The 12,091-nt window shown below is 47.2% G+C and overlaps 1 protein-coding gene across 1 annotated transcript in view; it reads right to left on the reverse strand.

Moving 5' to 3' along the window:
* Positions 1-12,091, reverse strand: part of LOC144102282 (fatty acid synthase-like) — a 45,522-nt gene that overhangs the window by 27,270 nt on the left and 6,161 nt on the right. The window contains exons 5-12 of the mRNA XM_077635585.1: positions 10,728-10,961; positions 9,012-9,313; positions 8,027-8,416; positions 7,009-7,198; positions 5,754-5,983; positions 3,516-3,719; positions 1,958-2,215; positions 209-416 (exon numbers count right to left, since the gene is read on the reverse strand). Coding sequence (XP_077491711.1) covers positions 209-416; positions 1,958-2,215; positions 3,516-3,719; positions 5,754-5,983; positions 7,009-7,198; positions 8,027-8,416; positions 9,012-9,313; positions 10,728-10,961 — 2,016 coding nt within the window. The remainder of the gene's footprint in view (positions 1-208; positions 417-1,957; positions 2,216-3,515; positions 3,720-5,753; positions 5,984-7,008; positions 7,199-8,026; positions 8,417-9,011; positions 9,314-10,727; positions 10,962-12,091) is intronic.

Here is a 12,091-nt window from a genome sequence, read left to right on the forward strand (position 1 = left end):
CTAGCAGTATTGCAGCCGTCCTGTGAGTTTTTGAACGAGCAGTCGTTGACGCATTTCCCGTGACGTCACCACATGAACCTGTGAAGCGCTTGATGCTAATAGTCAGCATCGATGCCAGTAGTTAACTGCGCCAAGTCTTTTGTGAGGAAACCAACTTAATCAGGGAAAGTCTCAGCTGTGCAGATTGCTGAACTCGTCGGCGACTTACCGGTCTTGGGCAGAATGGTGGCCCGCTGCAAAATGACGTCTTCCAAGACCACAGGCGCTTGATCCAATGGCTTGGCATGGCGGCTGGCCAGACACTTCCAAGCGAGCACCAAGTAACCGGATGCAGGAAAGAGAACTCGTCCGTCCGGCTTGTGACCAGTCAAATACTTGTCCGTTTCGTTGCCCTCAACGTCGACTTCTACTTCCGTCTGTTGAAACAAGCAGCAGACAGGCAGGTTATAGAATACAAAAAGAGATAAAGGTATTAGAGTGACGGGAATTGAAACAGGTGTAAATCTTACTGGTGGATGCAGACAGATATCGGTATAAACATTAGCGCGCAACTTTGTACGCGTTTTAAATATGATTGAAACTGGTTAATTAGAACCACACTTTCAAACAATCCAAACTTTTTGCGTCCGCAGCTGAGAGTTCTTAAAAAATGATAGTCGGCGTGAGCTCGGAAGCAGGCCACATGAGTAAAAAAAAAGATGAAACTATAGCAACGCAGGAAATGCCTTGGAAATCTCGGTTTCTTTTTTAACCACTGGGACTATTACATGGACTTCAATATCCTGTCTAGCTTCTTTCCGTGAAGCTGCCCTTGAAGGAAAAGCTGATCTCCAAACAAACTGATTGTGGTTTGGCGGGTAATTTATCCACATTGAGGCAAGATGTCACCTAAAACGTGTTGAGAATGAATTAAATCTTGGCCTGGTTTCCGCAGTTTCATAATGTGTTAAGTTCTGCGAAGAGAGAGGCAAGGGACAATACAAAGCATAAAATTAAATTACGTGTTCTTTGTCGTCTTCTGCATGACATTCCGCATCATGGAAGCGGGCTAAAAGGGTTGCGGCGGTCGACAATGAGTGGCATTGTGCCATGGTGATCAGCCTTCAACAATATTTCACTAATGCGTTAGCATTAGAGCGTTTATGCCAACGAAAACCTGGCCATGTCCGTCTGCCAGTGACAAAGGCTTCTAGCGTGATTCGAACACACGGCGGCGCGAATAGGCCACTCGGTAATTGGTGAAGCCTATTGACTCAAGTAGTAAACTGCCAGCCTATCTCGATATCGTCGTATTCATCAGCATTCACCCGCTTCCAAACGCAGCATACATCGTAACACGGAAAGGTCGGAGGCTTGTGCCACGGCACCTGGGCAACAAATAACGGAATATCACTCACGGACAAAAAAATTTGAAAATTGGAAAATGTAAGACACTGTTACAGAAATATTGAAAGAATTGGTCTGGTCGAACATTCTTCTGATATCTAGCAAAATATTTCTTTTACAGTGTTTCCATCGATCGCATTGAACAGTAAAGACTGCCTTAGAAAACCGATGGGAACGGTTTTGACGATAGCAAAAACGTTAATAGAAAAAGAGTTCAAGACTGCCGTTGGGGGATCTGCCGATATATTGATTTTTATAGTGAAATCTTACATTGTATGAGAAAAATTCGGTTCAGAGACGGTTTTCCACTCAAAAATGCTTTTTTCCAGAATTTCTGGGTATGTGGTGGAGCGAATTCAGTTCTTAACGCAAAGCGCCCACGAAATCCGAGCCCACAAGCTAACGCATTCTCTACGCAGCAGTCGCATTGATCGGTCGTGAATTCCTTTGCATGGTATACAAGCTCCTGCAGCATCATAAGATCTTTAGTTCCGAGGTGATTTCAGCTAATCGGTAATTTGTGGCTGTAAATCTTTCACACTTTTATTTAGTCAAGAGTGTCGTATCCCACCTGAACTGCCGTGGGAAAGTCTTTCCACCCGGCGACCGTCCACGTCTCCGAGTGGTCCCAGCTGACCAGGTGCCCAATGTTGGGTGTCCCACGGGGAACAGGCCACGGAACCGGAGGATAAAGAGGAGACAGGTCCATCTGGACTCCCAGGGTGTGAAGCTTTCCCAGTGAGCCAAGGAAGAAGTCCAGGTTGTCTGCGTCACGCTTCATCACGCCCAGACAGGTGGCAGCTGGACCCAGGGCGCGACGCAGGATCGGCTGTTGGAAGAAGGAAAGTGGGGACAAACATGGAGAGTAAAAACAAGTATAAATGCGCCAGGCGCTATTTTCAAGCGATGGTTGCACGGGAAGGTTTCTCCGGCGTAAAAGATGGCTGTCTCGGTGTTGGCTATGTATGTGGCAGCTGTGAACGGACGTTGACGTCCTGGTCGATGAGAATGCTATCCAGGCGGTGGAAAAGTGGGCGGCATATATTGAAAGTGCCTTATTGCAGGTTCCAAGTTTTAGGTTTCTGGATTTCCTCTCCTGGAACCTGATACTCGGAGCCTGCATCAGGGAACTCCCATTTGGAACTCACGTTTGCAGTGAAGGGTTCGAAGGGAGGCGGGGGAGGGGATGTGCGTGAGCTTTTTGCGGTCACTTATGTGCAGTGGGAGACAATGAAAAGCCTGGAGGTTTTTGTGCAGCTTTTTCGATATCACAAGAGTTTGATCATGGGTTGGAAAAAGATTGAAATAATCCCAACAGCAGAAGACTATTAGCCTCATCAGAAAGAAAATAACGTATATTCACAACAGCGCTCGGGTTTACAACGACAATTGTAAAAGTAAATTTATGCCAACGTATTAGTGTGCCGATCCCCATTGGAACATCCGGCATTCATCTCATGGTCATTGCGGTATTATCTATGTTGGTCTATCTTTTGTGAACCTTCATGTGTTAGGGATAGGAGCGCGATTCTCTTATTTGGTCTGGAGGTTTGCGAAATATCTGACAGTTTTTGCGCTGTTAAACACAGCAACTAGTGATTCTACAGAAGAGCAAACTGCAGTTCCTTAGTTATGATGATTGTTTATCTCAAGCGAAGAACCCGATTTTCACGTTACGAAGCCTTACGGTACGGAGGACATCACTAAAAAAAATTCAAAAAGTGGTAGCTCAGGTTCACTGCTGAAATCTCCGACGATTTAAGTTTACTTCATTGAAATCGGGCTCAGGAAAGCACATGAGGGGTAAGAACATCCCGACATTACGAGGAAACGAAAAAATGTACTTCAAACACAACGAGACCTGTCCGTCCAGATAAAACAAATGAATTTGAATTTGAAAAAAAAAATCAGGCATCGTGTTACAACAATAAGACACATCTGTTCTGAATTCCTTCTCTTTTGTTCATGTATTAAGTGAACTTTTACATCTTGAGTTGCGAGGCCAACTGGAGCAGCATTCACAAATCTGAAGACAGTGATCATAAATCAACTCAGCTCAGTAAACTTTTTTGGTGTATGCTGCGGCTGAAGAAGCAATCTTGAACTTAGGACTTGCTGACAGCCTATACCTGCAAGAGGCAGTGCGGGGCGATCTCGACCACGATGGCGTTCTCGGGCACGTGCTGCAGTGCCTCACGGAACAGCACGGGCGAAAGGAAGTTGTTGGCGTGGTACTCGGCAGAGCAGAGCTGGGCGAACGGCTCCTGCCACCGGCTCTCCGGAACGGACGAGCTCAGCCAGCGCTGGCTGCGGGGCTTTGGGTCTGGAACAACCTGGTGGAAAGCACGCGAGAAAAGTCGGGAAACGAGCCGACATCGCCCACGAGGTATTTACGTAAACCTCCAACGATCTTTATGTAGCGCAGAAATACAGTCTAAGGCTTCCAACTACGTTCTTCCTCCACGTTTGCGTGCACATTTGAGAGCTGACCTCCTGGCTAAAGCTCTAAAGATAACGGTTCTTCAATAGCGAAGTAACAGGACAGTTTATAAGTATTATAGAGGTGAAAAAGAAAACGTGAAGAGGGATGTAAGACACGAGAAATAAGAATAGAGTCTCGATATAGTACAGAGGCTTTCGTACGGGTAGTCGATGGGTAGACGCATCCATAACTAACGCTGATTCATTTTCAAATTTTTGTACCGAACTAGAAGCCGCGTTTTAAAACTAGAGTAGTGGTTAGAAAGATTTTTCTACATTTTTGTCTAATTTAAGGAGTACACAATATGTTTTGTGCCCATATTAAGGTTTATGTTTTCGAACGAGCATGTCTTTTCTTTCAGTTACTTGCGCAAGTCTGTCAACTTCTTTTGAGTTTTTTTCGGTGCTATGGATTGTCTAGTTTATAGTTGTCTGTTATCCTTTGTTATGATACATGTAATGCCCACCTGCTAAGGTCTCAACTAGAGAGTGGCAGTATTCCAAATAAATAAATAAATAAATAAATAAATAAATAAATAAATAAATAAATAAATGAATTTCTGCGATAGTCTGACTCAGTCATTTGCTTAAGTATCCGCCTTTTTTATATAGGAAGAAGTCTTAGTTATAATCTTTAAAAAAAACCAAGTGTGGGCATGGTATATCGCTAAGTTATAGTTAACGAGTTTTGAGAAGCCCAGGGCCATTCCCAGCTGACGCTCTGTTTCCTTGCATGTGACGCCTGCTTTTCTACGACTTTGCTTGGAGTGGCGATCATATTATGAATATTAAAAATTTTTTTAACGTGAAGCCACGTCCCATCTGAGCGGGGTAGAGCCATTGAGAGGCAATCCGTAGCTCTAAGTCGGCGATTCACGCCTAACCATCGCTTATTCTACTAAGGTCATGTTCTACCACTGCAGTGGCGTATGTTTTTGAGCATTTTCCCCGTATGCGGGGTGTATAGTGTTCGATTCCCAGTGCCGCCGGGTAGCCACCGGTTTTTCAAAGGGTACAATTTTTCTCCGGGCCCTGTGCCCAGTTTTGTCTTGGGTGATCGATTTGAAAAAGAACCCCTCTAACCTTCCACCACTTTGATCGGTCGATGACGTGTTTTTCGCCGACCTAAACTCTGCTTGCGGTGAAATTCTGCGGCGCTTCTTTTATTATTTCACTTCTTTGATAGGAAGAAGTGCAGGCTTGCTGGGAGCAAAGTGAGAACAATGTCTCTGGAGAAGACAAACTTAGTGAACGGCAGTTCGAAAGCACGGAAACGTCACCCTAAAGCGAACTGCCTTTGCTTGCTTACGAGAGGTAGTTTTTAATAAGGCTTAACCCCCAAAAGGGGGCAGCGGATATTGCTGAGCCTCTTCCTAGCGCACGCCCCAGCCAGAAGCCGGAGGTCAATGGTACGTATTAGCAGCGGTGGGTGCCGCGTGATGGGTTTGAAAAAAAACGACCTCCTGCAGGAAACGGATGACAACAAGGCCACAGCCACACGGCACCCAAGACATTCGAGCTGCCTACTGGGTGAGGCGGGGTAATAGCTACAGCGTTGTGCACGCAACTGACTGCATTGAGCTCGAGGTCATCGAGCGACTACTGAACCCGGGGCTCATATAGGCAAAAAGATTGCCGAATATTTCTGCGAGAAATTTACACCTACACGTTTATCAGGCATGCCATTGCGGACTACTTCGAATCTGTTTAAATTACATGGATTTCTAACATGCATCGGAAACTCGGCCTTCACAACTATTATTCCGTTTCCCTTCCATCTAAATCCAGTCGTCACGTCCGAGATCGAAACCACATTTTCATGCTCAGCAGCCGGACGCCATAACCTCTGAGTCATTGTGATAGGTGTTCGCATGTAGAAGAATTACCTTTGAGAGGGCCTCGTGCAGTGCGGGCCCGATGCTGTGGATGTGCTTGCAGTGGAAGGCCACGTCCAGGGTGTCCACCAGTCGGGCAAAGATGTTCTCCGCCTTGAGTTCCGCGACCATCTTGGCCACCGCATCGGCCGGTCCCGAGACAGTCACCGAGTCTTCGGCGTTGTGACACGCCGGGTAGACGTCGAAGGGGCAGCGCTTCGTAGCCTCTTCCCATGTAAGGCCTGAGTAACATGTTACACAGTCTACTTACAAGGGTACGGTAGTTACAACGCATTCGCACTCGTAATGGCCACTCCCATTGACTGCACGGATGAGAAGTGAAAAAAAAAATGCACTGGCGATCATACAACGTTTTGCGAGATACACCTGCGTTAGCACTATATGCTGTACACTTTACTTTGACAGTAATCCACTGTCAAAGTAATCCACTGTGTTTTTAAATTCGACTTCGGCGTCGCTTTTTCGCTGCATGTGGAAGTTGGAGGGGTGTTAATGGTTGAAGGTGGGTCATTCCACGCTAAAACCAGCAGTAGACTTTGCGACCCCCCCCCCCCCCCCTGTTGTTCTAGGGTTCTAATGGGCACTTACAGTGCCCATTACCCGCATTTGGGCGTTGTGTGTTTGTGTGTTTGTCTGTCTGTATGTCTGAAGCCGGTTTTGCGGGAGGCTGCTCACCTGCCCACCGGAGAGCGGGCAACTTGCCCACCGTGTCAGGCAGCAGCCCACTTAATCGTAAGAGGCTTCTCGGGAACCTATGGCGCAACTCAACCCAAGCAACCCAAGTCGCACCGATAGCAACACCTGCCGTAGCACCTGCCTTGTGTCACTGCGCCACTGCTGACCTGTCAACACGGTCGGTAACTTGCCAAGTGTAGCCGGTGGTAACCAGGCGAGAACATGGGGCGCTGCGTCACTGCTCACCTATCCACCTTATGGCTTACCTGCCAAAGTGTAGACTGTGGTAACCAGGCGAGAACACGGGGCGCTAATTAGACGGAACCGGCCCTAAGCGCACCGAGATAAGCAGAATGAGCAGCAGCGGTTAGGAGGAGAACGTGATTGGAATGATGCTTGCGCAGTAGCTAAACGTAAGAAGAAGTTGGGATGGTAATTGGGTAGTAGGTCGTAGCTCCAACCGACAATTGACATCATGCTAGCGCACATATCCGCATTTGGCCGAAGTACCCAAATCGACTGACATGCTTTCATTGTTATTTGATAACAGACTACTACCGCTAACACTCACCGACGGCGGCCATGGCTCCCTTGGGGAGATTGCCCAGCTCGGTGCAGCGTCCTCGCCAGTACGAGCACAGCACGGTCTGCTCGGCGGTGAGACCTCCATCAGCATAGGCGCAGCCGATCTCGCCCACCGAGTGACCCACTAGACCATCCGGCTGGAGGCCAATAGCCCGGAGCAACTCCACTAGCGCCACCTGTTGGCACAGCAGAAATGGAGGCACGTAGTGCCATTTTCATGTAGTACAAAAGGCATATAATACAAGTTATTGCCACCAGCCTTCGTGTTCTTAAGAGACCTGCTGTGCGTGAAGGATATGTTGTTGGACACTAGTCTCGCATTTGTCTTGGATAGCCTGTGTATTGATTTGGAATGTGCGTCCGAGCACAGGACGCAGGCCTTGTCCAAAGCGTACGTTAGACGCAGGTTTTAGACGTAAGTGATACTCCGGTCTTCAGCTCGTATAAGAATGAATGACAAAAGGAGTGGTATGTCTGGAGTGTGCATGGGAAAATACAGTGCTGCATCGGCAGTGCCCTCTTTCAGTCACTGCCCAGGAGCCGGCCCAGTGCACTTTATTATCATCGCTGATCCTATTGTTATTGCGTGAAAAATTTGTAGACATCCTGTAAACAAAGCAGTGCGCTTCGATGTGAAAATTTCAGCGTGGTCCGAGTTTAATCGTGTAGATGGACAGTTCGGCCACCGCACCCGTGCCCCTTCACTTATTGACTCGACTTGTACATTAATTTCTTCACGGAAACTTTCATGCGAATGTTATTCACCATTGGGCCGGAATGAAACGCGAACAGGTCTTACGAAAAAAAAACACAGTATTTTTGTCATTGCAATTGCAGCTATAACATAAAAATGATGTGATTTATATTCATGTACAAAGCAGGCTGAGAAGTAGGTATTTACAAACTGGCTGCAATAGGAGGTCTTGCTGCGCAACGGAAAAATGAGGCATATGGGTATTCGCGTTTCGATTCGAGTCGATGGTACGTGTGCATTGCAGACGTACCTGAACGGCCGCGATGGAGATGAAAGGAGAAACCATGGTCTGTTTCCGGGCCTCTTCACTGGTCACCAGGTCGATGAGGTCAATGCCGTACTGTTCCAGAACGTCGTGGCACTTGCGAATGGAGCGGGCAAACAGGTCGAAGTGCATCATCTGCCGAGCCATGCCGGTCCACTGGCAGCCCATGCCTGTGAAGACGAACCACAGGGGTCGCTTCTCGAACGGTGCCTGGTCGACCACTTTGAGGACCTCCTTCCCAGATCCGCCGTCCACTGGCACCAGGGCATAGCCGCGGTAGGGGAACTGCTTGACGCTGGGTTGCCCCACACGATTGAGGAGAGCATATGCGGAGTCCGGAAATGGTCCCTCTGTCTCCAGTCGTGTCAGGGAATTCTGTGAAATAGGGGAGGGCAGAGTAAGCGAGATTAATCGTCGATGAGCAAGGTTGATTAGAGGCTGGGTGTGCGGTATTTGACAGCTGCACTGCATGGTGAAGATCGTCCGCTCAGTTTGTAGCAATTGAATAATTGAACGATGTGCCCAAATATTGGCGCCGAATTTTCGTTGTACGAAAGCCTCAGAAAGAGAAGCTCTTGAATTGAAAAGAAATGAAGCGATGGTAAGAAGGAAGTGACCATTTGTGAACTGCACTGATTTCTTCCTCATTGAAACGCGTAGGACCTTGTCTTCAAGTATGGACGAGTCAAGACACACTGACTAAAACTGGATGCGAAGCTAACAATTTTTTTTCCTTGCTGGTGACAGAATTGGCCTCCTCCTCTTTACCAACAAATGAAGGAAGATCGGGTCGTCGTACTTTTCATTTTCTAGACGATAGTAGCAGTGTGCCTAAATATGAGACTATTCACTAATACAACTTGTAGCCTGACGCTTTTGAACACGCAGTTTTAAATAACGCCAACCCTCACCTTGTTAACTTTTTTTGAGAATCTGCGTGCAGAACAGTCCCGAGTAAAAGAAAACTTACATCCAGTGAGTCCTCCTTCCTTCCCGCCATAAGCACGAGCCTCGGTAGTTGCGGTTTCTCGCGCGGAAAGCTGTCGACACTCGGTCCAGGATTGGCCTCGAGAATGGTGTGCACGTTAGCCCCGCCAAACCCAAACGAGTTGACGCCGACCAGGCCTCCACAGAAGGGCGTCTCCTTGTCCACCACCTCGATGCGGCCGTCGAGCAGAGCGGGCACGTCTTGGTTGGGCTCGCTGAAGTGCAGATTAGCCGCAATAGAGCCGGTTTCCATGGCCAGGATCACCTTAGCCACCGCAGGGACGCCTGGCATAGAGCGGCAGCCGTAATAAGCCCCTGTTGGGCTCTACCGTTAACAACTCGGGAGAAAACTGAAATTGCAGGCGGTTTATGGGAGACGGAAGAAAGAAATTAAAAAGAACGTTCTCTGGGGGAGGGGGGGGGGATATGTGCTTCTTTTATGACTGTTCGCCAAAGACAGACCAACGACAAAGACAGCAGTGGACAGCCGTAATATTTTATTTTTTGCATTAGTGAGCGACTTGCTGCACATCCTAGTTTTGAGTTATGTGTTCAAAACTGGGTTGACCTTCCGTAACAGGTAAGCTCGAAACCTGCAAAAATTCGATGAATCTATTATCTCAGTGAATAGCAGGTCTTCGCACAGGGGGTTAGCTGGTCCGTTAGCTAGTCCATCTTACGCTTGAAATATGTGCACCCGAACATAAGCTGCGTTGATCTGGCGACGATGATCGGTTCGCATCTTGCCTGTATCATACTATAGGACTTAATCAACGCGGAGCTCATGAACACACTGCTTTGATCAGTGCATGTCCAATATACTTACGAGTAATGACACGTGATGATAAGTACAGTTTTTTTAAAAATTTAGGCAGGCTTGAAAAGAATCTTTGTTAGACATGTAAGAATAAACGAAAGATCTTATGGCGATTGCAAATGAAGTTTGTTTGGCTGATTTTCCTTCTGGTAATCCACCCGTTAACCTTGAGTAAGGCATCATGCATTGCGTTCGTGAAGATGTACCAAAGTTTCGAAAGAGAAGAATAAAATGAACAAATTTGTCCGAGGGATGCACGATTTGTATTTCTGTATAGAGCATAAAAACAAAAAGTGCATCTAATAACGCGTTGACTATTGTGAATAAACAGTGCACTGGCAGCAATTATAGCTCAATACCCTTCTTGGAGAATGTTACTCGCCAAGTCCTGCAGACTTGAACCCAATCGGCTATGTGCAGCCATAAAGGAGATTAATGTTGCACTGTTCATATATCCTGCATCGTTGATGTCTTTTATTTCCTGTAAATAAAATCATTATGTGTACAATACCCATTTCGCACACATCGAGATATAGATATCGAAATTTAGAATTAAACAATAGAACGGAAAAGATAAAGAAAGCAGACATGCGCTAGTATTGCATTCTGCCACTGGATTATTGCTCGCTCTCTTCTCGACGTAGGTCGTAGGTTAAATGCGTACTGTCTGACGATACCAAACTTGTGACACGAATGTGACATAAAAGGAAGACTACTAAACATTTGGACTATTTAACTTAAATTAAATAGTATCATAAATGGCAACAAATTTCCTTCAGTACGAAGCCATTGCCGAAAGAACTGATCTATTGCGCAGCACAAACTCAAAGCATGGGGGCCGAAAAAAGCCGAGTACTCGTAACAGGAGTGGTGGCGTCTCACCGCATGCGCTCTCAGCGTGGCCCATGTTGCTTTTGACGGATCCAATCTTGAGCGGCATGGCGCGTCCAGGCTGGCAGAAAACGTTGCTGATGGCTCCCAGCTCCTGGGTATCCCCGGCTTTGGTGCCGGTCCCATGGGCCTCGACGTAGGATACTTTCGTGGGGTCCACGTTGGCCTCGGCGTAGACTTCGCGCAGAAGCTCCTCTTGCAACTTTCCCGAAGGGTAGGTGACTCCTACGAAGGTGGTGAAAGCGGAGGGGGCGTGGCCCGTAATCATTTCCGCAAAATGTTTCAATTGGCTTACGTGGATGGATGAGATTAAGAAGTTTGCGGAGATGGGGTGGTCGCGGCTGGCAAAGGGCAGAGTTAATTGGAAAGATATGTGGAGAGGCATTTCTCCTTTAGTGAGACCAGTCAGAATGATGATGATGATGATGATGCGGATGGAAAAGGAGGGAATACCTCTCTTACACGGGCAGTTTGAAAGCCCATTGAGTCAATGCTCATGAAACTCAATTAGGATCAACCAGTGCCAAACGGCGATTTCCAATGGCCACTGAACTCGATGGCGATAGGCTCAACGGAGGTTCGCGAATGACAATCAAAATTTCAAAGGCCCCTAAGAGCATCCTCGCACACACTAACTTTGAAAAAAAATCCCAGGATTTTTTTTTTTTGTGTAACGCAAATGTTTAAGTACTAGGTTTGGTGTGACCGCAAAGAAAGTATCCAGGGTACGAATCGGAGGACGCTTGTCCTCATCCTTGTCGGCAGTGGGAACCAACTAGAGTCACTAGAACCAACCACCTTCCACACCCATAAGTGGACGCCCAAACCACTAGGCCACTCTATGAGGAATGGAGAGGAGAATTTCGCTCTCCCCACTTTGCCACCTGCCTCAGTTGACAGGTGGAGCTGCGGACGCCGCCGGCCGAACACCACCATGACTCAATGGAGCGGTGTTGGTGACCTAACTCACGCAATACTTCTGTACGAAGTGTAATGAGAAGCTTCCCCGAAATATTGGGTAGCGATGGCCATCTTTTACGGTGCTCTGTAAAATCTGTCTTTTAAATTGTTTCCTCCTTTCACACATTCAAGTTATGACGGCCAGAGATAATGTACGGAGTGAACCAAACAGGCCAAATTCGCTGAATAATTTTTGACTGTCTGCGTCGGGTGGCGCGTGCAGGCAGCCACGTTACCTTAAAGCATTGGTCCAGGTTTGTCTTATGGGCTTTACTGACCGCCGAGACGAAAATGTACGATAATTACTGATACCAGGCTCCCCAGAAGATTTTCAGCGTTAAGCGGACATTTAACTGTTTTGGATTACTCCCGAGTGTTGAGCAAGGGTAATAGTG

Source organism: Amblyomma americanum, chromosome 8 (genome assembly GCF_052857255.1).
Source record: "Amblyomma americanum isolate KBUSLIRL-KWMA chromosome 8, ASM5285725v1, whole genome shotgun sequence".
NCBI lineage: Eukaryota > Metazoa > Arthropoda > Arachnida > Ixodida > Ixodidae > Amblyomma > Amblyomma americanum.